Here is a 25,864-nt window from a genome sequence, read left to right on the forward strand (position 1 = left end):
CTCATGAGTGAGCTCCGCACTGCCACTGACATCGCCCTCCGGGGCACGAGTGTCGCAGCATGCGCGGTCGGTCTAGCGATGTCCACTTTAGTGGTCCAGGAGCGCCATCATTGGCTCAGCCTGGTTGAGATGGCGGATGCGGACAAGGTTCGGTTCCTGGACTCCCCAGTTTCCCAGGTTGGGCTGTTCGGCGACGCTGTGGAGAGCTGTACCCAACAGCTCTTCACAGCCCAGGAGCAGACGGAGGCTTCCCGACACACCCTGTCCCGGCGGCCCGCTGTTGCCTCCACCCCGCCGCCGGTGACAGTTCCTCCGCCTGCCCGTCGCCGAGGGCGTCCCCCTGCCGCTGCCTCCAGTTCCGCGGGGCCCCCGCAACAGCCTTCACTCAGGCCCCAGCGTAGAGCCAGCAGCAGGCAGGCCGCCCGGTCTGTCTCAGGCACTGCCCAGCCAGGGGGCAAGTGTCAGACGAAGCGTCCCTGAGACAGGCCACCCAGGGATGGGGGGACGAGCTCTTCAGATGGTTACCGTTCCACCACTGGCTCCCCGGAGTCCAGTGGTACCCAAATTGTCGAGATGGTGCTCGATGCAGAGCCAAATGGGAGGAGCTAGAGCTCCAGCCCCACCTTTCCTGGAGCTCCAGCTCCGCCTATGTAGATTTAGTGGGTGGGGCTTCGCTGCAGCGTCCAATGGGAGGAGCTAGAGCTCTAGCTCACCCTCGCTGGATCTATTGGACAGAACATGACGCGCTATCAAGCCTTGTGCGAGTTCAACAAGGACAAGTTTGTTTTGATGCGCAATATGCTGGCATACATAATATTGTATTTTTCTCTAATATTTGTCATGATTATGATGAATTATATATCGTTTGTGTGACAAACGCGTAAACACTTAATAAAAACATTGCTCACACTATGTGTGTGTGTTTCTAAAAACTGTTGAAACTTTGTACCTATATTATTTTCTCTTTATTACGATGAACAGTTTCGTTGTTTTCCTCACATTTAAAGCCGCTTTGGACAAAAGCGTCTGCTATATGATTATGTAAATTACTAGACTTAAAAGTCAATGTGAAAGCTTACTATCTGTGCACCCGTTTATTTTTTGTCCACCGCATTAACGTTTGTGTTATTTGTGATTTAATCTAAATCATCTAATTAATTTATGAAATAAAAAATAAGACTAGGTTACCTAATCTGCTTTTTGTACGTAAATGTAAAAGCATAGGCTACTCCAACAGGCCAGTTGTAATTTTATTTAGTTATATTGTACATTTAAATGGAATATTGACTAATTTGTGATAGGCTTTTAAGGCTATGCATTAAGCTATTTTAATTAAATGGAAACAAGCAGTCCAGTACTCTAAAACCAGCCATGTGACTTCCCACACTAGAGGAAAAACAAGATAACAAATGTGCTGAGATTAGTGAGGCATCCATTCCAACAACATTTGGGAGAAGATAAATGTAATTTAATAGCACATACTCCACTCTCCCACAAGTTGTTGAGTTGGATTTATTTGTTTCTATTAGCCTAAATTAGCTAAATGTTCATCTAACATAAAATTAATCCTAAATCTAGATACAATGTTATAAGATAAAAACTCAATCAATATTTATTTACATAGTACCCCCCACTGGTAGATTCAAGTTCAAGTTGATTTTATTTATACAGCACATTTTACAACAGCCACTGTAAGTGCTTTACAGAACTACAACATTGAAAGAGAATAATACATGCATAACAGCACAGCACAGATAAGTGCAGCAAAGCTAAGAGCAGCCTTAAACTGGAGTAGCAAAAACATTCACAAGTGAGGGTTGTGTAAACAAGACACACAGATTTTTCTTCTGTCTCGTATTTCCTGCAAGAAAACTTCCATGTCCTCTGCACTTTGAAAAATAAATAGGAAGGGAGCCCAAATCTCTTCTTCATATGCTTCACCTTCATAACGCATGGAGTTTTTTAAAAATAAGTCCCGCATTTTGATGGCCAACAAGGCATCATCCATCTTCATCCTTACGATCTTTGGCAGATCAATCTTCCCACTAAAGTGGTGTTGGCTCTCTTCCACCCACTCACAGGCCAGCTGAATATTTCTCATCACTGCGGAGGCCTGTGTGCAATATAATAATTCCAATAATAATGTAATTAATGAAGTGCTGCTTATAAACACTTTTATGAAACAGGAAAGCCAAATATAATCAAACAAATCACGCAATAGATAAACATTCCCTCTACATACATAGATATCTGGTGTTGGGGTGATCTCCATGACATCTGACTCAGACTGTTCCTGGGTGACTGTTTGTGGGACTTGACTGTGGGAAGTGACAAACATTAGAATGTTTTTAGGCATGCAGTACATTTTATTTCTGGAAATGCACAGTATGGAGGTTTTAATCAAAAGTATTGTTATCAATATCAACATCATACCTTGCCTCTAACTCATCAAAGGCAAAAGAACAAAAGTCGCTTCTTTTTAATGTTTGAGTTGGGCTGAGCTGAAGTACTTCCTCATTTGGATCTTTGGCTCCATCCAAGACATAAGCCAGCTGATAAAATTAAATAAACATTGTTATATAACTCATTAAAACATACAAACATGTAATAGAACAGTTTTCTGGAAAAGTAATCAAGATAAAAAAATATTTATGACAATCACTGCAATAAGAACACATTACCACATTCTCTTGTGCTGGTAAATAGTCAACATCCAATATCCTCCTGCCTGCTTGTTCATCTGTCTGGCTTGTTGCTACACCTTGAACTAGGTCAGATGGGCTAGGACAGTCTGAAGAGAAGATCCATATTTGTAAATGAATTTTTATGGTCTTAATAAAGCTTGTTTATTGCTGTAGAAAAGTGGTGTACAATCACAAGAAAATCTAAATTTCTTTAAAACAATTTCTTGATCTAACTACTGTTGTGAAAACAAGAGCAGTAGAAAACATGACGCATCAAGAAATATTCTCCAAGATAAAGCAGATCTATACTGTTAAATTCGAAATGGTCACAGGTAATAGTTTCGATGTACTTTGCCTCACTGAAACCTGGCTTAAACCAAATGATTATTTCGGTCTAAATGAGTCTAGTCCACCAGGATACTGTTATAAGCATGAGCCCCGTCTGATCGGTTGTGGCGGCGGTGTTGCAACAATCTATAGAGATATCTTTAATGTTACTCAGAAAACAGGTGACAAGTTTAATTCGTTTGAAGTACTTGTGCTAAAATGTTACGCTCTTAGATGTAAGAAAGAAATCCCTATTATCTCTAGCCTTGGCTACTGTATATAGACCTCCAGGGCCCTATGCTGATTTCCTAAAAGAGTTTGCAGACTTTCTCTCAGATCTATTGGTCAATGTCGATAGATTATAGATAGATAGATTCTCAAATTGCTTATCTGATCTGTCTCAGCTGCTGCCTGAACCCAAATAAACAGATGAACTAGAGGAAATGACTAGCAGTTTGAGCACCATTTTCTTTAGTACAGTAGAAATTGTTGCACCAATTAGATTGAAAAAGGTTAGAGAGAAAACTAAAGCACCATGGTACAACAGTATTGAAACAATATGTATTGTGAAAAGCGTTATACAAATAAATTTGAATTGAATTGAATTAAATTCCAATGCATTATTGCTTTTTACGTAGTTTTCTGTCACTCACTGGATTGTATTGTTTCCTCTGCTTCAGTTGGTATCTGTGCAGCTGTGCCTGTAGTAAAAGAAAACAAAACCAAAACAGTACAGATTATAAGATAATAATACAGATGACCATTCAATGTTAAACAACTGACAAAATAAAAAGTGTAAATAATTTACCCATTATTATCTGACCGTTGTGATCCAACTGCAGCTGAACATCTTTGCCCACTACTTTCTGGATACTAGCTTTAGTTTTGTCATTGCATTTTGTGTTGTGGTGGTGCAGTATGTTCCGCATCATGAAGATGTGCTCAGAGGGTGTGAGGGTATTCAAAAAATAATTGTTCTTCCTCATGTCTGAAAACAATTGCTCAGCACACTGGCTGTTAACCCAGCCAGCCAGTTCTGGGACAAGTCCAATCCTTCGAAGGGCGTCTCTAGCATCCTTTGTATTCCTCTCATGGAAAACGTCATAAAGGGTGTAGTGATCAGATGTCCCAGTGATTGGGTGGCAGTTTGCGTCTGTATCTGTATTCTTTGTTTTGAGCCATGGTAAACTGACCTTTAGCTTTCCCTCACCAGCCAGCTGCAGATTGTCTGTGGTTGCTTCAGCCAGCCGCCCCTCATGTGGTCTAAATGGCAATATTTCAGGCTCCCTCAAGTTGGTGTGTGTTGCCAGTCCCCTTGCAAAGTCATATATGGCAATGTTTGGGAAGTGCTTCCAGCTAAGCAAAATGTCAGCATAGTCTCTGGGACTCTCTGCTCTTAAATTAAATTTGATTGAGTATACCACTGCACAGGGGCACATAACAACTGCCCAACCACCTATGGAAAACACATAATTGATGTAATAATAATGTACATAAACAATATTTAGCTACAGATGAATGTATTATTCAATATGGCCCTTGATTAAGATCCTGTGGCAAATACTAACCTGTACTGTATGTCTGTCTTCAAATATTCATCATGAGCTACACACATTACATTCTCCTGGCAGAAGGGCTTTATAACACTGTAGATGCAACTACAGATCTAACTGCTCAGTGAAAGATGCATCTTACCTGAAGCTCCCCAGACCTTCTCAAAGATCTTGTCGTAAGATGACCTGTTCTTCATTTCATCCCGCAGTCTTAGGATGAGGTCCATTTTTGAGCCTTTTGAGTCCAGGCCACATTGTTTGCACAGATTTCGAACCATGTCCACCTATTATTTTACAATATTTAAATAATACTTAGCTTAATTCAAACACAGTGAATCAAATAATAAGTGTAACCAGCCATTACCTTGAGATTAATTAGTGCATCTTGAAGCCTCTCCTCTGTCATTTGGTGATCTGCCATTTCAGTAGCCTGTCTTGGTGCATGAAACTTTTCATGTTCTGTGTTAAAAACGGTGTCATCCCTTCTAGTTTTTGGTCCAATCCAAGGAGCCCAGTTGGTATAACTTGGAGCAACCACAAACGGGTTCTTTCGGCCACCTTGAAATAGTAGTAGTAACATGTAAAGTCTATATCACAATACTATTACTGCAATATTGTGGGGAACAGACAAGACCTATACTTTAAGTAGACTTACAAGCAAGTAATCCACTGCAAATGATTTCAGACATCACAGAGTCCCAAAATTGTTTGGTATCGACAGTGCCATCAAAGTGTGCTGGTGGAGCCTCCATTTCACTTACTGCAGATTTAGACTTGGTATTAAAAAATATCGTAACTTTTCTTTCATTCATCAAAAGCTGTTTGTTCTGTTGCTTACCAGGCATATTGAATACACCCTTTCTGTGAAGGTCCATGACCACCACTGGTGGATAGTATCCACATTTGTAACAAGAAAATAAATAGTTGTGTGAGGTCATGGCTTCAAAGTGCATGTAGGCGTGGAGTATTGTGGCTTTTTTAGGGAAGGTCTTATTTTCTGTTTGCTCAAGCACTTCAATTGCTCGGCTTACAGAATGGTGAGTCTAAAAAAGTATAAAACATAGTAAGGCACATATTCAAAAAAATAAAAACAGTAAAACACTAAATGTGTTCTTACCTGAATTGATGTCCGTAGTACAATACACAAATGAAGGGTAATGAGCATATGGTCATTGAAATTGTGAATTCCATCACTCCATTCTTGATATCTGTACATCAGCCCACAGTCAGGACATGCCCTGCAGTATGTAGAAAAGCCTAAAAAACAAAAGCAAAAAAAAAAACATTAGTTAAATTGGTATGGCTAAGATGATATGGATTATGTATATTTTGACATGTCTCACCTTCTACAACACCAGTATATGTGACAAGTTTGGCATGTGCTGTTATGAGCATTGGCTCAGTAAGTTGCCCGGCACACTCCACGCATGATGTTTCTTTTGGTATCAACTGACTTGGAAGATCTTGCAAAGATTTGGAACCAGTGACCAAATGTTGGGGTAGTTGGGCAGGAAGACCTTTTTTTTGCATTAAATAGTGAACCATCCTTTGAAGGCCTGCATCATCAGGAGGATATGCTTGTCCCCCATCTCCACCTGGCGTTGCTTCGCATACAGAATCAGTCTCTTGATTATTCACAACTGCATCTGGCCTTATATCACTCTCGGCAGTCATGAACAGATGTCGGTCAGTACTAAAAAGATGCCATTTTGCAATTGATTTATGAAGACATGACTGTCTTGGTTTGGCACATGGACAGTGCCAAGACTTCTTTTTTGAATCATATGCAGCTATTACCCTGCCCAGTCTGCTGTAGTATGACACTTTTGGCTCATATATTGAAATTAACTTTTTGGATGGAGGCCCTCCAACAGTCACCTCAACAGAAAGTGGAACACCTGCATCAGTAGATGCCTTTTGCTGGTTTAAGCAACTCTGCTTCCTTGCATCCCCAAAAAACCTACAAGAAACCATATCTGTCAATGTCTCCTCATCTAAAATGATGGGTGCAGTTTCTGAGCGGGGACAGAAGAGCAATGACTTGAGATGATTGCACTCATAAGGTAGAATTCCACTCCTCACTGCAAATTCAGCATTTGCATTGCATTCGTCCAATTCGCAGGTTATTTTCTGGCTTGCACCCCATGTTTTTTTTTTAACGTGTATAGGAGAGCATGGTTTAAAAAACGACTTATCAACAGCAAAGATGCCATTTTTGGGATCAATGCATTGGCATGATAGGTGCCGCTTTGCTGTAATATCTTCTACCCTTTGCCTGTGTCTTCGGTTCATATGAACCAGCAAGTTTCTTCTATTTATTTTAATGCCACAGTGTGTGCAAGTCACCCTTACTTGCTGCCGGACACGTAATCTTTTTGATGATAGAGCTGCTGATGCTGGTGATAGAGCTGCTGATACTGGTGATAGAGCTGCTGATGCTGATGATAGAGCTGCTGATGCTGATGATAGAGCTGCTGATGCTGATGCTGATGATAGAGCTGCTGATGCTGATGCTGATGATAGAGCTGCTGATGCTGATGATAGAGCTGCTGATGCTGGTGATAGAGCTGCTGATGCTGATGCTGATGATAGAGCTGCTGATGCTGGTGATAGAGCTGCTGATGCTGCTGATGCTGATGCTGGTGATAGAGCTGCTGATGCTGATGATAGAGCTGCTGATGCTGGTGATAGAGCTGCTGATGCTGATGCTGGTGATAGAGCTGCTGATGCTGATGCTGATGATAGAGCTGCTGATGCTGGTGATAGAGCTGCTGATGCTGATGCTGGTGATAGAGCTGCTGATGCTGATGCTGGTGATAGAGCTGCTGATGCTGATGCTGGTGATAGAGCTGCTGATGCTGATGCTGGTGATAGAGCTGCTGATGCTGATGCTGGTGATAGAGCTGCTGATGCTGATGCTGGTGATAGAGCTGCTGATGCTGATGCTGGTGATAGAGCTGCTGATGCTGATGCTGGTGATAGAGCTGCTGATGCTGGTGATACAGCTGCTGATGCTGATGATAGAGCTGCTGATAGAGCTGCTGATGCTGATGCTGGAGGCTGTCCAGATGCCACATTTTTACACATTTTTAAATGTGTAATAAGACTATCGCGTCTGATGAAGGTTGATGAACAGTAACAGCAGTGAAAATGTGGTGATTGCCTGCACTTCAAACCACACTTGATGATGATAAAATCTAAAACGTAGAAATAATAAATTAGCACAATTGTCTTTTTTACATGTTTAATACAGTGAATCGCCTGTGAATAGGTTGTGTGATGCCTTGCTTAAGAGCACAACAACATTAAGATCCTTATATTTTATTTTATATGTTTTACCGCACTCCCATCAAACACTATGGCCAGTGTGGGTGGAACAAATACCTGACAGACTCTACATCAGCCCTTGAAGAGTTATTGACATGTAGTATTTATATACTTGTTTTTAACTTTTAAAATTATTCAAACTAAATAATGTAATACAGAAAAACTAAAGCAACAATAACTGAAGTAAAGTATTTGAAATTAAGACTTCCCAAAGGTTTCACAACAAAATAAAATATTAAATTATTATTTTAAATGCTAGGAAGAAATTACTATGACATGCAAAAACAGAAATGTTCAACAAACATGTTTTTTCACACACAGGATAATTAAAATAATTCACATACCTTCTTGTTGCACTGCATTTCCCATGTGGTTAGCTACATGGTTTCGGAGCTCGTGTAAATGGTTATACACCGTTTTACAGAATGCACAATGAAATTTCATGCAGCACACTGTGCATCTCTCGACAGACCGCAGGGGGTCTTGTCCTCGGAAAAGTATTGTCGGATGCATTTGTAAGACTAAACAAATATTTAATTAAAATAAGTAACTACGCACCACTGTCTTCTTCTTCTTCTTTTGGATTTTTAATGGCGGTTGGCAAACAACTTTTTAACTGCGTACCTCTTGTGGGGGATGGGATATTTCTAATAGAGAATGAGGTGCATGCCGGGAAGGCGCCGCAATTTTAGGTGGAAACGCTATCGCCATGGTTACTTAGGTTTATTTATGATAATATTTATTATATATAATATAATTATATAATATAATCATGGAAGCGCGGGCGCGGTCATGTTTATCGCGAAAGTTAACCTGCGCCTGGGCGGCCCCGCCCACTAAATCCAGTGAGGTGAAGCCAGAGCCGTTGAAAAACGGGTCTGGGTGGAGCTAGAGCTCCAGCGAGGGGAAGAGCTGGAGCTCTAGCTCCTCCTATTTGGCTCTGCATCGAGTACCACTTGAAATTGTCAGAAGAGCAAATTCCTCCGTCCCTGGGTCCCAAGAGGGCGAGGTTGGCGGTGTGCGACCCTGTCGTACAGCCTTGCACCCCTCAGCCCCCTCTTGTTCGCCAGTCGGCAGTACGACGCGTTCGAGGACCCGGTCATCCGCCTTCTCACGCATCCCCTGCTGCCCCGTGGAGACAGGTAAGTGCTGCTCTGCACACTCAGACCCCGCTTCGGGCCGCCTACGGGCCTTCCGAGCCGGGTCCCTGTCCTCCACTTTGCTGCCCCACCCCGGGTACGTCTGTGGTACCTTTGGTCCCCCTGGTCCGGTTCGTCGAAGCCTGGAAAGGGCTTCCCAACCCGTCCAGCTGGCTGCTCCGTACCATCAGGCTCGGCTATATGATTCAGTTCCGCCGGCATCCGCCCAAGTACAGCGGCGTTCGCCACACTTCGGTGTCGAGCGAATCTGCTCCTGTCATGCGCGCGGAAATCGCTGTCCTGCTGGCGAAGGACGCGATAGAGCCGGTGTCAGTAGCCGATATGAAGACCGGCTTCTACAGCCCGTACTTCATTGTACCCAAGAAAGGTGGTGGGTTACGGCCAATCTTGGACCTGCGGATCTTGAACCGGGCCCTTCACAAGCTCCCGTTCAGGATGCTAACGCAGAGACGCATTTTCCAATGCATCCGTCCCCAAGATTGGTTTGCAGCGATCGACCTGAAGGACGCATACTTTCATGTCTCCATCCTGCCGCGACACAGGCCATTCCTGCGTTTCGCGTTCGAGGGTCGGGCGTATCAGTACAAAGTCCTACCCTTCGGGCTGGCCCTGTCTCCCCGCGTCTTTACGAAGGTCGCGGAGGCAGCCATTGCTCCCATGAGAGAGCGCGGCGTTCGCATCCTCAACTATCTCGACGACTGGTTAATACTAGCGCAGTCTCGAGAGCAGTTGTGCGAACACAGGGATTTGCTCCTCGAGCATGTCAGCCAGTTGGGTCTTCAGGTCAACTGGGAAAAGAGCAAACTCGCCCCCGTGCAGAGGATCTCTTTTCTCGGGATGGAGCTGGACTCGGTCCAACACACGGCGCGCCTCACAGAGGAACGTGTCCGGTCGGTGCTGAACTGCCTGAATTCAGTCAAGAGCAGAACAGTGGTTCCACTGAAACTTTTTCAGAGGCTCCTGGGGCATATGGCAGCCGCAGCCGCAGTTACGCCGCTCGGCTTGCTTCATATGAGACCACTTCAGCACTGGCTTCACGACCGAGTCCCGAGGTGGGCGTGGCAGAGCGGCACGCTCCGTGTGACAATCACCCCGGCCTGCCGCAATACCTTCAGCCCATGGTCAGACCCTTCGTTTCTCCGGGCCGGAGTGCCCCTAGAACAAGTGTCCAGGCACGCTGTGGTCTCCACAGACGCCTCCAACACCGGCTGGGGGGCCACGTACAACGGGCATGCAGTAGCTGGGATCTGGACGGGGTCCCACCTGCATTGGCACATCAACTGCCTCGAGTTGTTAGCGGTGCACCTTGCTTTGAGACGCCTCAAGAAGACGCTGCTCGGCAAGCATGTACTGGTCCGTTCGGACAACACTGCGACCGTTGCGTACATCAACCATCAAGGTGGTCTACGCTCCCGTCGCATGTCACAACTCGCCCGCCACCTCCTCCTATGGAGTCAGAAGCATCTGAGGTCGCTTCGTGCCACTCACATACCTGGCCTGCTGAATCGTGCCGCCGACGAGCTCTCACGACAGATTGTGGCCTCAGGAGAATGGCGACTCCATCCCCAGGCGGTCCAGCTGATTTGGGATCACTTCGGGGTCGCACAGATAGATCTCTTTGCCTCTCCGGACTCGTCCCATTGCCAGTTGTTTTATTCTCGCACCGAGGGGACCCTCGGCACGGATGCACTGGCCCACAGTTGGCCCCGGGGCCTCCGCAAGTATGCGTTTCCCCCAGTGAGCCTTATTGCACAGCTTCTGTGCAAAGTCAGGGAGGAAGAGGAGCAGGTTTTATTAGTTGCCCCTTATTGGCCCAACCGGACCTGGTTCCCCGAACTTATGCTTCTCTCGACAGCTCCTCCCTGGCCCATTCCTCTGAGGAAAAATTCTGTCTCAAAAGACAGTCCTCCTGCTTGCTTTGGCTTCCATCAAGAGGGTAGGGGACCTGCACGCATTTTCGGTCAGCGAATCGTGCCTGGAATTCGGGCCGGCTAACTCTCACGTAGTAATGAGACCCCGGCCTGGATATGTGCCCAAGGTTCCTACCACTCCCTTTCGGGACCAGGTGGTGAACCTGCAAGCGCTGCCCCTGGAGGAGGCAGACCCAGCCCTGGCTTTTCTCTGTCCCGTCCGCGCTCTGCGCCTGTACGTGGACAGAACGCAAAGCCTCAGGACCTCAGATCAGCTCTTCATCTGTTACGGAGGCCAGCAGGAGGGAAAGGCTGTCTCCAAGCAAAGGTTGGCCCACTGGATAGTGGATGCCATCATCTTGGCGTATGAATCCCAAGGTGAACCCTGTCCCCCCGGTTTGCGAGCTCATTCCACAAGGAGTGTAGCCGCTTCCTGGGCGTTGGCGCAGGGTGCCTCGCTGACAGATGTCTGTAGAGCTGTGGGCTGGGCGACACCTAATACGTTCGCTAGATTTTATAGCCTACGTGTCGAGCCGGTTGCTTCCCGTGTGCTCTCTTCACATAGAAGCCAGCTAACACCGTGAGCCCGGTTCAAGTGTCGGCTTGCTGCGCCATTCCCCTCCTTGGACTGGATACGTGCGCTTTTCTGCTCCAGTTGAGTTCCCCTTGTCCGAACCCTGTTGAGTTCCTCCACACCCCCTCGGCATTGGACGTAGCGGTGCGTCCGGTGCTAGGCCTATCACTCGTAAGCAGTGTGGAACCTGTGTTAGGCTGGGTCCATATGTTGCGATCCCTACGGTGATCCCATATGTGTATTCTTCCACGATACGGCTCCCTAGTGCGAGCCCGTGTCTTTCCCTTGGCAGAGTCCTTCTGCCGTTACTGTTCGGTGTTGTTCTCCCCCCTGTCTTAGGCTGGAGCCACCCCAGTGACATTCCATATGTTGTACTGCCCGGTCTTCCGCCCAGTTCATATGTGTATTCCACATGTTACCTCCCTTCGGGCAGGATGTGGCTTCCGCAGCGTCCCTTCCTTCCATGTACAGGGTACGCTTTCCCAGTGTTATCCAAGTCTAACTGAGTGGGTCTTGTGGAACAGCAGTGACTTCCTGGCCTAAGCCCTATTCTTTCCGCTAAAAAGACGGGAGGATCAGGAGGCTTTGTCTAGGCACTGGAAGGTGGCAGCTTTAGTGGCGTTTTCAATGGTTGATCCCATTTCAGTCGACGTCGACTACGTCTGACGTTCACGACTGAAAGGGAACGTCCTGGTTGCGTATGCAACCCACCGTTCCCTGAAGGAGGGAACGGAGGACGTAGTCCCCTTGCCACTATCGCTGGACCACCGCTGACTCCGAGTTACGCTCGGCTCCTCAGCGAAAAGCAATGGTGCGTGCATCTACTTCCGTATTTATACCCGCGCCGCGGGGCGGAGTGTGAGATGCATATCTCGCACGCCAATGTGCATTGGCTCGTTCTAAATTACTCGAAGACAATAGGCTCCCTAGCGTGATCCCATTTCAGTCGACGTCGACTACGTCCTCCGTTCCCTCCTTCAGGGAACGGTGGGTTGCATACGCAACCAGGACGTTCTATAATACTTACAGTATAAATATTGTTTTAATTCTCCTGGTTGTTACCCCTTTATTCCCCAAACTTACAATATTGTTCCCTTATACTTATATTGTAAGTACGTTATAGGTATACTATAATCAGGGCCGTAGCTAGAGGATTCGGGGCCCCCTGAAAAAATATTGATGTGGGCCCCCACCACCCTCATCATATACTGTACAATAGATGAACATGGAGGCCCACATAACAGAAGATGGTGATGTTGTTGTAAAACCTTTATTTTAAAAGTTAAATGTTTATATAAAAATTACAACTAATAAAAAAGCAAGAAATTGTTAAATAATAATAAAACCAATTTTTAAAAAGTAATATTTTTTTCCCCCATCAGTCTGTTATAATTCATAAATCAAAAAGTAAACATTTAAAAAAATGACAAGAATGCAGTCTAATTAAAAAAATAAAAGCATTCATTGTCTTATTTTTTAATAAAGATAATATGGAACTGGTAATATTATTAAATAAAGCGAATACATTTATTCATCCAAGTGCAGTGTGTTGTATTCGTGTTTTCTCGATGTTTTAAATATCATCAGCCGGCAGGTCAGATGCATAATGCAATGCGCCGTGACTCGTGTAATCTTTTTAAAACTCTAGTTACAATAGTGTAAAAAGACAGGAATTTAGACCACGTAATCATTCGGTCGATTGTGGCGCGCACCGATAATAAAAAATGACTGTACACGGCAGACTGTAGACACAAGTTTTCTAATTCCCAGCGAAATAACAATATATAACCGGTCTTTAAAAACGTCTTGATCGACTGGGATACAACCACTCTCCTTGCCTCCCTCTCCGTCTTTTCCTGGCGTTTCTGGTTCCCTGATTTGTTTTCTTTTCCCCGACATTTTTCAGTCAGTCAGTCTCCTCCTCTTCCACCAAGTTCATCGTTATCTTCAGGCTGCCGCCTCAACTCTGATTGGTTATGTTCACGAGCTGGGGTGGGACTTACAATTTTATTGGGTCCATCTGATGTTTGTCACTGACTCTGACTGAATAATTAATAAATACTTTAGGTCGGACTAAACCATTTTTATGGAGGTAAGACAAGCAGATATTTGGAAAAATATTTACCCAAATTGCACGTTTTTGTGTTTTTCATTTAAATCTCAGGCATACAACTAATATAAATATTAGAATTATTCATACAACAGGGGCCTAAATAGTATAACTGCTGGATTTTGTGGGGCCCCCTGGGCAGCGGGGGCCCCTATAATTGTCCCCACCTTTCACCCCACTAGCGACGGCCCTGACTATAATCACAGAAGGTTACGCTGTAAAATCGCTTTAATTACGCAGTACTTTCCGGGCTGTAACCTAAAGCGTTACCGATTATTCTTCTGCCTCTGACCCCTGCCTGTTTTGCCTGTTTTGTTTGTTTGGACTGCCTACCTGTGTATTTGACCTTTGCCTGTTTATTGGATTACGTGTCTGGATTGTCCCTATTAACCCTCTGGGGACCCAGGTGTTTTTGGGGCCCTTGGGATGTTTTGACATGCACTGACATTTGTGCTATTTTCAGTTATTTATAAACATGTTAATGGCAAAGGTGTAAATTCACTCTATATAGCACAAACGGGGCTACCATAATATGTGAGCAACATGTATGTACATGTTTGTATTTTTAAGAGAATAATGTTTATGCGTGATTATTGAAAAAAAAAATTAAAGTTGCTGAAATAAGACCACAAAACACATACTAAATATGTGTCCACAAGACTTTTGACTAATGGAGGTTGTCGCTTCGAGTTCTGGCTTCAAAATGATGTGAAAGTCATCCTGCCTAATCATACACATAACACAATAGATTGATTAAAATTGTGAAAAACATTTTTTTGTTTGCCAAGGTAATATGCGAATGGGCGTGAACGGCCCAACCTCCTTGTGAATAATTAGGTGGTTCGCACCTGAGAAGACAAAGACCTGCATAATAATGAGCCTTTCATTCAGGTGTGAGAAAGAATGCAAGGACCCCAAAGAATGCAAGAACAATATATATATATATATATATATATATATATATATATATATATATACATATACATATACATACATACATACATACATACATACATACACACATATACAAAGTTCAAAGTTAGAGTTGGAAACATCTTGAAAAGAAAATGGTCTTTTTCCATAAATGTCTTAGTTTGATCATACATATTTCAAAGTTGAGGATTCATTATTTTGATATAGCTTGAACAAACACTATAACATCTTAGTTGATTAGTTTATTGACAAAACATACTATATATTTAACATATGAGCAGAAACTCCTAAAAAAAGCTTATTTGATGTCTATTTTAGAGTAAAAACTTTATCCAAAACTTGTCAACGAAATGTTGTCTGTTATTTAGTCTGTAACAGTGCGTATCTGTGCGTTCATTCATTCACTTATTCACACACACACACACACACACACAGAAACATGATTCACATTTAAACAGTATGCTATTTTTCCGTTTACAGACACTAACGTTATTCTATATCGCGATTAGAACAAAGCACTTGCATAAAACACTTACAGTTCTCAGCTGAATCTGTTGCTCCTCCTCGAAGTGAAAATTAACCAGCACTTCTGTGGTAAATGTCCCAGGATTATTCCTCATAGCCGCGCAAGACGAATCTTAATCTGACTAAAAAATATAGTGTGTTTACAGAGTTTAGCCTATATGGGCGTTAACGCGTCTCAATGTGTTGCTTCACATATTTGCGTTTGAATAGCGCGTGCTCTCCGTGAGCGTGTCACATTACCAGAGATAATGAGCTGAGAGAACGATAATGAGACGGGCTGACACGTCTCTCTTTTTATATAGATGACATAAACGGAGAATATTTATTTTAGTTTTGAATCGGATCATTTAAAAGTACAAACTCAAATGATTTAAAAGATATATTGCTTATGGCTGGGTGAATAGTATTTGCTGGGGTTTTTTATGTTTAGAGACGTGCTCCAGAAAAAAAGTTCACGGAGAGGCAGAACGCACACCCTGTTTATTTTCTTTATTTTACAAAAGCACAATATTTTATTTCGATTGTAGGTGGGCACATAAAAAAGTACACATTTAACAGTTTATTTTCTCATATGTCTTAACTTTATATGACCAGAAATGATGGTAGTACTTTAAGTCTATTTTTCTGCTATGTGAAAAAAAACGAACAAAACGCGCCGGCGCGTTTCTGGTCCCCAGAGGGTTAAAGCTGCATTTGGATCTTAACCGTCGTGTGTCTGAGCAGTTTTGTGACAATCAGTACATCTTTTCAATTAAGCATAAAACAAAGATTTCACACACACATTCCATACAATATCTTTTTTTTGCACATTTTGAAACAATACATCCTTAAATCCCTTTAGTAACAAAGTATTATTTAAATCTTCATCCAATTCATAATGTTTTTCTACTATAAGATCAGGAAAAGTCAGACTTTTCACCATTTAAAAAAAAATTGTTTACAAAGGTCAAGAAAGATTGAGGAAAAGATTTTTTAAGATCCTCAATTAACCCTTCAACATATCTTTTTGATCTAAGCCCAACATGGTCAGCTATTGATCTAGTCGCATGCCATTGACCTTTTGTAAAGGCAATTAAATCTACTACAGTAGCTATTCCAGTCTTTAAAAACTTATCAACTACTGTACTTGAAATCGATGAGTTTATTTTAAAAAGAGGATTAAAGAATAATGGTTCTAAAACACCATAATGTTCACTCTCCTTTCTCACGTTCATTAACAATTGACCGTTCGCAAAAGCCACGCCCCCTAGTTATTGTTGCTACGCCCGTCAAACAAATGGTCAAACACGACCAGCGCCACAGATTGCCATGACGGGAAGATGTGCGTCAGTGACCTTTTTTGGAGCAATACCTCGAGCAATATCGAGCAATATCCTCCAGATCGAGGCAAAAGGGGTTACAGTATGCAGTGAAGGGATATATTCAAAATATAAAAATACGCAATGAAGGAGACACGACTACTATCGAGGCTAATAATGCTCTCAAGCTCTCAAACCGGTCTCAAGCGAAATCTGAGAAACCCCATGACCTGTAACGTTAGCAGCTACCTCAAATGCAACCAGCACAGCCTTGAAGAAGATTCTATAAGCTGTTTCAGTGGCTAATTGTTTGGAGTTAGAAATATATAACTCGCGCTGTATATTTAGTAATTTTGCCTCAGATAAAGGATTATTCATTCGCTTTAACAAGCAGGTTGTTCATTACCACGGCAACCGCTTGCGTGTCATGCTGAATGCGATTTTCGTGTTTAAAAAGTAACTATACATGATAGACGGAAAGATGCAGATAACCATACATTATTTCTATTTGTTACGATATTGATATGAACTGATGTTTTCAAGTAAGCTTCATGCGTTCCCCGTTGCGAGCGTGCACTCCTCTAACGTTAGTCTAAACTGTAGTCTACAGGTGCTGCTGCTCATTTCCCCCCGAAAATATCATGTTAACAACACTTTAGAAAACGTACTTCCTTTGTGGATCCTTTTGATCTGCTTTCTCCGTGTGTCTTTGACTAATCTCAGTGTCTCAGTCTCACGCACGCTGCACGAGAGTTAACCATGTTCGACACATGTAACTGGGAGTGGGGCCGTCCACACTGTTTTATCCATTGTAGGCACCGCGCACGTTGTGTTTTCGGCTTTGGAAACGGAAAGAACACAACTCCTCCAGACAATCTCTCGGGGTATCTAGTGTCCGATTTACAAACGCCGTGGGCGCACCGCTTCACCATCTTGCTTGGAGTCAATGTTTGACGGACCTGCTCACACGGTAACGGTTGCTATGATGTGTGATTGGACAATAGCCGTTTTGGGGGAGGGGCCTGCGAACGGTCAATTGCCAAGCTTTGAAAACAGACGCATACAATTTAAAAAGAGAACAACTTACTCTTGAGACAAAAGATTTTTCAATTCAGAACAACTGCTTATCTATTCCGATACCCAGGAGTGGACTGGCCATCGGGCATACCGGGCATTTGCCCGGTGGGCCGATACATCTCATACTTAACTTTTTTTTTTTTTGTCTGAACGGCCCATAAAACTCATCGGCGGCCCATTGCGTTTAGTTGTGTTTAATTGGCAGCTCTGGGATCTTTGTGCCGGTGCAATTTATTGGACAAAAAAGTCAGCGTAGGTTTTTCTTTTTCTCACAGACCGGCGCATGATGAAACACGTAGATCAGCGGCCCATTGGTTATTTTCTTGATGGACACTGGATCGCATTACAAGGATCTATCTGCATTCCGAGTGGTTTTGAAATATTGAGCTTCAAAGATTTAGCATTCCATACAGCAAAAATTATATGGGTAACAAAAGTCTTTCATACATGAATATGACAGAGACCCCAAATGTTTTCTAAATGTACAATATCAAAATCCTCTCAAAGTTGTAAATGGGGATTTTTTGAACAGGTCAAATGCAGAGAGAACTTTCACTTTCACAAAAAAAAAACACTTTCCTTGCAAAACATTAATTGAAGCAATCATTTCCAAGAAACACAAACAGTTTACTTATAATTTGTTTTAAAACATAAAATTAGTGTTGTAACAATGTGTCAACATGTATGAGAAAGTTACATTTAATGCTTTATTTATTTAATATTTTAGGACGAATAATTAAGTTAAAGGTGCTATATGTATTTTTTAGCGGCCTCTATCGGTGATGTTTCAGATTGCAACCAATTTTTACCAGAGCACTCATGCGCGTGCTCGAACACAAGAGCGATCACTCATGGTAGCGGCCACACTGAGATTATCAACACACCGGAGAAAGCATCACACAACATGCTGGAAACTCATGTAAACTCCCACTGCAACGTTACAATAATAGGCTACTTTTATCAGCTTGATGTTGAACTAATGCTCCATGCTCGTACCATGATAACGTTACATTTGTGGTGTTATCTAGCATAAGGCATTTCTCTAACTATTCGTGTATCTTTCACAATCAGCAATGTCAACATAGCCTAGATGAATGTATAATCTGATAACGAAAACGGTTAGTGAACTAGACTGAACAATTTCAGTGTAACAGTAAGCTCGTAGGAAGTAACATTACTGTACTGAACATGTCTGGAAATGTGTATTATAAACAATATGATAGTAGTGGGATGAGTGACGTTAGACAGTAGATCTAGTACATAAAATAAAAGTTACATCCTAAAGCATCTACTTTTTGTTATCCTGGAACTCTTTTGTATCTTTTGTATTCATTTCATGTCTCATGTATGCTGTAGTTTACCTTGCTATTTCATTACAGTTTACCAATATTTCAGCATATCTGAAAACTTGTAATTTATCACAATAAAAATAGCGGAGGTCTCTCCATAATTCAAACGCTCTGCCGATGTTGATCCGTGTTTTCGTCCTAAGTCGATCCGATTCACGTTTGGCCTGACGAGCTTCAGCAGAAACATTTTTGTTTAGTTTTTTATATTTATGTGGAGTTTGTGCTGGAGTGTGTGTTGTGCTGGAGTGTGTGTTGTGCTGGAGTGTGTGTTGTGCTGGAGTGTGTGTTGTGCTGGAGTGTGTGTTGTGTTGGAGTGTGTGTTGTGTTGGAGTGTGTGTTGTGCTGGAGTGTGTGTTGTGCTGGAGTGTGTGTTGTGTTGGAGTTTGTGTTGTGCTGGAGTGTGTGTTGTGCTGGAGTGTGTGTTGTGTTGGAGTGTGTGTTGTGCTGGAGGCAGGTCGTGTTTGGTGTTATCAGACCCATGTCGTCAGCAGCAGTGCCGTCGCATAGACTGCATGTAAAAAGGAGAGAGGCTCGGGAGCGCATGCACGTCACATCCGATGGATTTCGCAGAAAATCCGACCCGGAGACTTCACATAGAAATAGGAATACTGGCCTTCAGAGGTAATAGCAAAACCTGACAAGTGGATCATTGTAATGTGTGATTACAACCCCTTCACACACAGGCAATAAAAAAAGGATTCATTTTAAAAGAAAAGTTACATATAGCACCTTTAAGTTTTCTGGTTCAAGTTAAAGCAACACCAAGGAACTTTTCCTCAGCGGTCGCCCTACAGGTTGGAAGCGGAATTGTCCATTACCGCTGTCGTAAATAATTTAGCCTACCGCAGCCGACTGTCGCACGCACACGCTCGCTGTTTATCCAGCGCCGGCTTTGAAATCAACAATGGCAGACATCCCAACCTGCAAGAAGGCATTTCAGGGAGGTATATCTTGGTGACTGGATTGTTGACGGGGGGGGGGTGGCGGGTTGACTAGCTTTCGTGAGGCACACTCGCAAGGTCTCTCGCTCTCACCCATGCGCTATAGACTTGGGACGCTATAGACTTGGGATGTCTGCAATGACCATAGACAATTTGAGGAAGTGGTGGGGGAAGTGACGTATGCCGTAAAGCAGTCGAGTTTTGTAGTTCTTTTTGTGCTCGGGTTACTACCCGAAACCCGAAGTTACATAGTGCGAGTAAAAGCGATACAGACCACGTCAGGCTATGGCAGACGTGTCATTTAACCTATTGTAAGTCGATGTACCATCACAAGGGTCTTGGAAATATATTATGAAGGTTGAAAAGTTCCATAGTGTTGCTTTAAGCACAAAAGGCATTGCTAAATATTTTGTCCAGTGCAAATGTTAATTTTAGGTATAGGAATATGGTTAAACCCAATATTGCAGGAACCATTAGTTTAAGTTTCTCTATACAGAAAGCAGCTGTAATGCATCTGACCAGGACTTTATTCCACAGAAAGTGGGACAGGTAAAATGGCTTTCTCTCTAGAGATCAGAATGGTCCTCCTGTGTGCATTCGAAATGCTGATTGGCTCCCAAATAGAACCTTAGAACCTTAGGCGTGATCTGAAGATTCAGTACATGAGTGAATGGTTTCACTAAGTGGGCCTTAAAGTCCCCATGAAATCAAAATTGACCATACTTTGTTTGTATGGTGAACAATTCATCCATGCAAGTCAATCCACACAAAAAAATGTTTTGGCTTTGTAATCTTTAATCAAAATCTGGGTAACACTTTATAATAACTACACGCTAATAATCATTAGTTAAGCATGAGTAAATAGTTAATTCATCATTCATAAAGCATTAATAGACATTAATAAGCAGTTTATAATTACAGCTATAAATGCTTTCTTCTTGATTTACAAGCATATCTATAATTTATTTAATAATTGTATTTTCATCCCTTATTTATATGATCAATTTATTATTTCTAAATGATTAATTGCATTTTTTATAAACCAGATATTTAAGAGTTTTCTGTGGTTCACAAGATTACTTAGAACGTGTAAGTAAATGATTAATAAACTATTTAAATGTACATTCATACATCTTATTATTCAGACATATAGTGATGGTTACTTAGTGTGTTAATAAATGCTTTATTAACATGTATTTAAGCTGTAATTCAGGGTTAATTCGGGTAGTTATAAAGCATTTAGTAGTGGTCAGTTAACTATGTGTAGTGTGAGCGGTATGATTTTTAGTATAACTAAATCCAGATAGCACGGACTACGCCACCCTGGGAATTGCACCCAAGGAAATATAAAAGGGACCCAGGTTCGGTGGTGCAGAGAAAAGACAGAGTCGCTTCATCCAATAAATTAATGGTTTTATTTGGAAGGAAAATGTCCCACTAGCACCATTTGTTCGTAATATAATTCACTGGCAAGTTTATTATAACAATACAAAACACATCAAATGTTAAAAGAACATTCCTCCAGACCTCGCTTATTTTTAAGCACTGAATCACATTAAGCCAAACATAAAAAAAAAAAAAAGAAAATGTACCGTCCCCACAAAATAAAACAGACAAAAAGAATATTTACTACAAAAAGAATGTAACTGCAAGGCTAAAGCTTACGTTAGGGGTGGCAAACTAGCTGTAAACAATTGTGCTCTCAACCATTTATGTGTGCACGGCAAACTACATATGAAGAGGTGCTCAAACCCGGGTGCTCCAACCTCACAGCAAATGTGTTCACCCAGGTGACTAGCCTCCCCCTCGGCGCACTCAGCCTTGACTCGAAACCAAAAGGAAACAAAAAGAAAGATTAGTAGGGAAGATACAAAACGGAATAATCACAATCACATCAGACACAAATATGATGATTGACCAGATCAGGGGGTGTACAGATGAATAATCTGTCCTACCTCATCATATGACGAACGAATCGGATACAAATGCAAGTAAAAGTTGGTTTATTAGTTGGTCAGACAAGTCACAGGAAAAACACAGGTCGGGGACAAACACTCAGATGGAACTGTGACAACAGGGACGTCGATGGGCAAACCGGGGTCTCGTGGAGATGAAGACGGAGTGATCAACCAGGAACAATAAACAATCCAGACCGGGAACAACGACGAAGACCCACGAAGACTGGAACACACGAGGAGAAGCGAAGACCACACAGGAACAGGAACACGACACCGGGAAAGCCACAACGATCTGACAATGTGAGATGGGAATTACTGGGCATATAAAGCAACTGGTAAGGGCTTGCAGCTGGTGCACACAATCAACCGGGAATTAGTAACCACGCCCACACAGACACACATACACACACACACAACATATCAGAATGAGACAGTGGATCCATGAAACGTGACAGTACCCCCTCCCCTAGGAACGCCTCCTGGCGTTCCCAGCCGAACCTACCTGCCGATTGTAATCATCGATAAGGGAGTGATCCAGAATGTCTCTAGCAGGTACCCAACTCCTCTCCTCCAGACCGTAACCTTCCCAGTCCACCAAGTACTGAAATCCGCGTCCCCTCCGTCTAGAGTCCAGAATACGGTGTACCGAATAAGTGGGTTCCCCATCTACGAGTCGCGGCGGGGGGGGAACCGGGACTGGCGGATTAATGGGAGAATAAAACACGGGCTTGATTTTAGACACATGAAAGGCGGGACAAATTCTCCTGTACGCCGGAGGAAGTTTGAGTCGGACTGCCACCGGACTAATGATCTTGGTGACAGGGAACGGGCCAATGAATTTGGGGGCTAACTTATTGGAAACGGAACGGAGCGGAATGTTCTTGGTAGAAAGCCACACCTTTTGACCCACGACGTATACGGGAGGCTTTGACCGGTGGCGATCGGCCTTGGCCTTCATGCGCCTCCCCGCTTGGAGCAGAGTCTCACGGGCTCTGGTCCAAGTGTGGCGACACCTCTGGACGAATGCGTGAGCGGAGGGGACCGCGACCTCGGATTCCAGGCTCGGGGAAAATTGGTGGCTGGTAACCTAAACTACACTTAAACGGAGAGAGGCCCGTTGATGACACTGGTAACGAATTATGAGCGTACTCAACCATAGAAAGTTGTTGGCTCCAGGATGAAGGATTCTTGGCTACCATACATCGTAACATTCTCTCCAAATCCTGGTTGGCTCGTTCGGATTGACCATTACTCTGGGGATGATAACCCGAAGACAGACTGACCGTAGCTCCCAACAACCTACAAAACTCTCGCCAAAATTTAGACACAAATTGGGAACCCCTGTCAGAAACCACGTCCTTCGGGAGGCCATGTAACCGAAAGACGTGATCAATGACCGTGACCGCTGTCTCCTTGGCTGAAGGTAATTTGGGCAAGGGAATGAAATGTGCCGCCTTCGAGAACCGGTCCACTACGGTCAAAACGACCGTCATGCCTTTAGAGGGTGGGAGGGCGGTAATAAAATCTAGTGCGATGTGGGACCAGGGTCTCGAAGGGACAGACAGCGGTCGGAGCAACCCATCAGGAGAACGGTTAGACGTCTTGTTAGTGGCGCAAACCGAACAAGCCAAAACAAAATCGTGAACATCACGAGCCATTAACGGCCACCAGAATCGTTGCTTTATTAAACCGTTAGTACGACTTACTCCTGGATGACAAGCCACGTTGGAGCAATGACCCCATCGAATAACGTCGGACCGTAACCCCTCCGGAACAAACAAACGACTCGATGGGCATCCGGGCGGAGGCGTTACCCCTTCTAAGGCTGTCTTGACCTTCGATTCGACCTCCCATGTGAGTGTGGAGATAACTACTTTCTCAGGTAAAATGCACTCGGGAGTAACCGGGCGTGCGGATGGATCAAAAATACGAGATAAAGCATCGGGTTTGATGTTCTTGGAACCCGGGCGGTACGAGAGAACAAAATCAAAACGTCCGAAAAAAAGTGCCCACCGAGCCTGCCTGGAGTTGAGTCTTTTAGCAGTTCTAATGTATTCCAGGTTCTTATGATCGGTCCAAACGATAAAGGGTACCCCTGAACCCTCTAGCCAATGTCGCCACTCCTCCAACGCTAATTTGACCGCCAACAACTCTCTGTTACCAATGTCATAATTACGTTCGGCAGGTGACAAGCGATGGGAAAAAAACGCGCAGGGATGCATCTTGTCGTCTGAGGACGCGCGCTGGGAAAGAACTGCTCCTACCCCCACCTCTGACGCGTCGACCTCCACCACGAACTGACGTGTGGAATCAGGGGTGACAAGAATGGGGGCCGAAATAAACCGACTCTTGAGGTTGACGAATACAGCTTCTGCCATATCGGACCACCTGAACGCAGTTCTGGGGGAGGTCAAGGCAGTCAGAGGCGCGGCTAGTTGGCTAAAATTGCGAATAAATCGCCTATAGAAATTGGCGAACCCCAGAAACCGCTGTAGGGCCTTACGGGAATCTGGACTTGGCCAATCCATCACCGCCTTAACTTTGTCAGGATCCATGCGCATTCCCTCAGAAGAGATGATGTACCCTAGGAAGGAAACAGACTGTGCATGAAAATCGCATTTCTCCGCCTTGACAAAAAGCCCATTCTCTAGCAACCTCTGAAGCACTCGCCTGACATGTTGAACGTGTTCCTGGAGAGATGAAGAAAAAATCAATATGTCATCCAGGTAAACATATATGAACTGATCGACCATATCTCTCAACACGTCATTGACGAGTGCTTGGAAAACCGCTGGGGAGTTGGAAAGGCCGAAAGGCATAACCAAGTATTCAAAGTGCCCCCTGGGGGTATTGAACGCGGTTTTCCATTCATCCCCCTTCCTGATGCGGACCAAATGATAAGCATTACGTAAGTCCAATTTTGTGAAAATGGATGCTCCCTGCAACCTCTCGAAAGCTGAAGACATCAACGGTAAAGGATAAGTATTCTTCACCGTGATGTTGTTCAACTCTCGGTAATCAATACAAGGTCGCAGAGAACCATCCTTCTTCCCAACAAAAAAGAACCCCGCCCCCGCAGGAGAAGAGGAAGGCTGGATGAACCCAGAGTCTAAAGAATCAGAAATATATTTCTCCATGGCCTCCCTCTCAGGAACAGAAAGAGAGTAAAGTTTGCCCTTAGACGGAGACTTACCTGGCAGTAAATCTATAGCACAGTCATAGGGACGATGCGGAGGGAGAGAAGCAGCACGAGACTTACTGAACACCTCCTTCAGGTCGAGGTACTCTGCGGGCACGTTAGACAAATCCACTGCCTCCCTCTGAAACACAGAACTAGACACAGAAGGACAAGCAGACACCAAACATGACTCATGACAGTGATTACTCCAAGAGGAAATGAAATTGTTCTGCCAGTCGACACGGGGGTTGTGTTTGGTGAGCCATGGGTGCCCTAGAACCACCGGTGCTAGTGGTGAGTCCATAAGAAGAAAAGAAATATGTTCAGTGTGATTGCCCGATGTGATGAGTGTGAGAGGTTCAGTGGAGTGCGAAATTCTGGGAAGGTCCTGTCCATTGAGTGCGTTGACAGATATCTTGTGCGTGAGAGAAATGATGGGAATCTTGAGTTTGACAGCGAAACTGAAATCCATAAAATTACCCTCTGCTCCCGAGTCCAGTAATGCTTGAGTGGTGTGTGTGGAGGTTGCCCATCTCAGTCTTACCGGGAGGAGGGTCGATGATGTAGATGAGGACTTCTCGGCGGAGATCCCACCCGATAGTAGCCTCATGCTTACTATCGGGCTTGCTCTTTTACCGGGCAAGAGTAGAGAAAGTGGCCAGCTTTACCACAGTAAAGGCAGAGTCCTTGGGACCTCCGCCTTTCCCTCTCCTCCCGGGAAAGCCGAGCTCTCCCCACCTGCATGGGCTCCTGGTCGGAAACTGGGCTGACCGCGTTCCCGTCACTGGTCCGTGCATCCTCCGGATAAGGCTGGAAACGACTGGAGCGAACCCGCTGAGTCACACGGTTAAGGCGTGAATCGACCCTCATCGCCAGCTCCACCAGTTCATTGAGAGATTTAGGAAGGTCCAAGATGTATATCTCCTTCTGAACGCGGTCAGCCAGCCCATGCAGGAACAT

The 25,864-nt window shown here is 43.9% G+C and overlaps 1 protein-coding gene across 1 annotated transcript; it reads right to left on the minus strand.

The window, feature by feature from the left end:
* Positions 1-2,469: 2,469 nt before the first annotated feature.
* On the minus strand, positions 2,470-25,864 carry LOC130101423 (uncharacterized). The gene is made up of 14 exons (XM_056267139.1): positions 25,643-25,864; positions 25,385-25,533; positions 24,986-25,059; positions 24,230-24,310; positions 5,908-7,050; positions 5,682-5,821; positions 5,403-5,607; positions 5,220-5,324; positions 4,929-5,122; positions 4,707-4,848; positions 3,820-4,467; positions 3,665-3,712; positions 2,663-2,791; positions 2,470-2,552 (listed from the first exon to the last, which is right to left on the minus strand). The coding sequence occupies exons 1-14, from the start codon at positions 25,862-25,864 to the stop codon at positions 2,515-2,517; spliced, it is 3,318 nt and encodes a 1,105-aa protein (XP_056123114.1). The 3' UTR covers positions 2,470-2,514.

Source organism: Rhinichthys klamathensis, unplaced genomic scaffold (assembly GCF_029890125.1).
Source record: "Rhinichthys klamathensis goyatoka isolate OS25496 unplaced genomic scaffold, OSU_Roscu_1.1 h1tg000255l_1, whole genome shotgun sequence".
Lineage (NCBI taxonomy): Eukaryota > Metazoa > Chordata > Actinopteri > Cypriniformes > Leuciscidae > Rhinichthys > Rhinichthys klamathensis.

Bases quoted from the DNA above. Each gene is read 5' to 3' on its own strand.
- LOC130101423 (XM_056267139.1), bottom strand. From the start codon at position 25,864: ATGTTCCTGCATGGGCTGGCTGACCGCGTTCAGAAGGAGATATACATC. The intron at 25,534-25,642 runs GTGGGGAGAGCT...GCCCGGTAAAAG, and splicing joins CCGACCAGGAGCCCATGCAG to AGCAAGCCCGATAGTAAGCA. The intron at 5,325-5,402 runs GTAAGCAACAGA...CTAAATCTGCAG, and splicing joins GGGTGTATTCAATATGCCTG to TAAGTGAAATGGAGGCTCCA.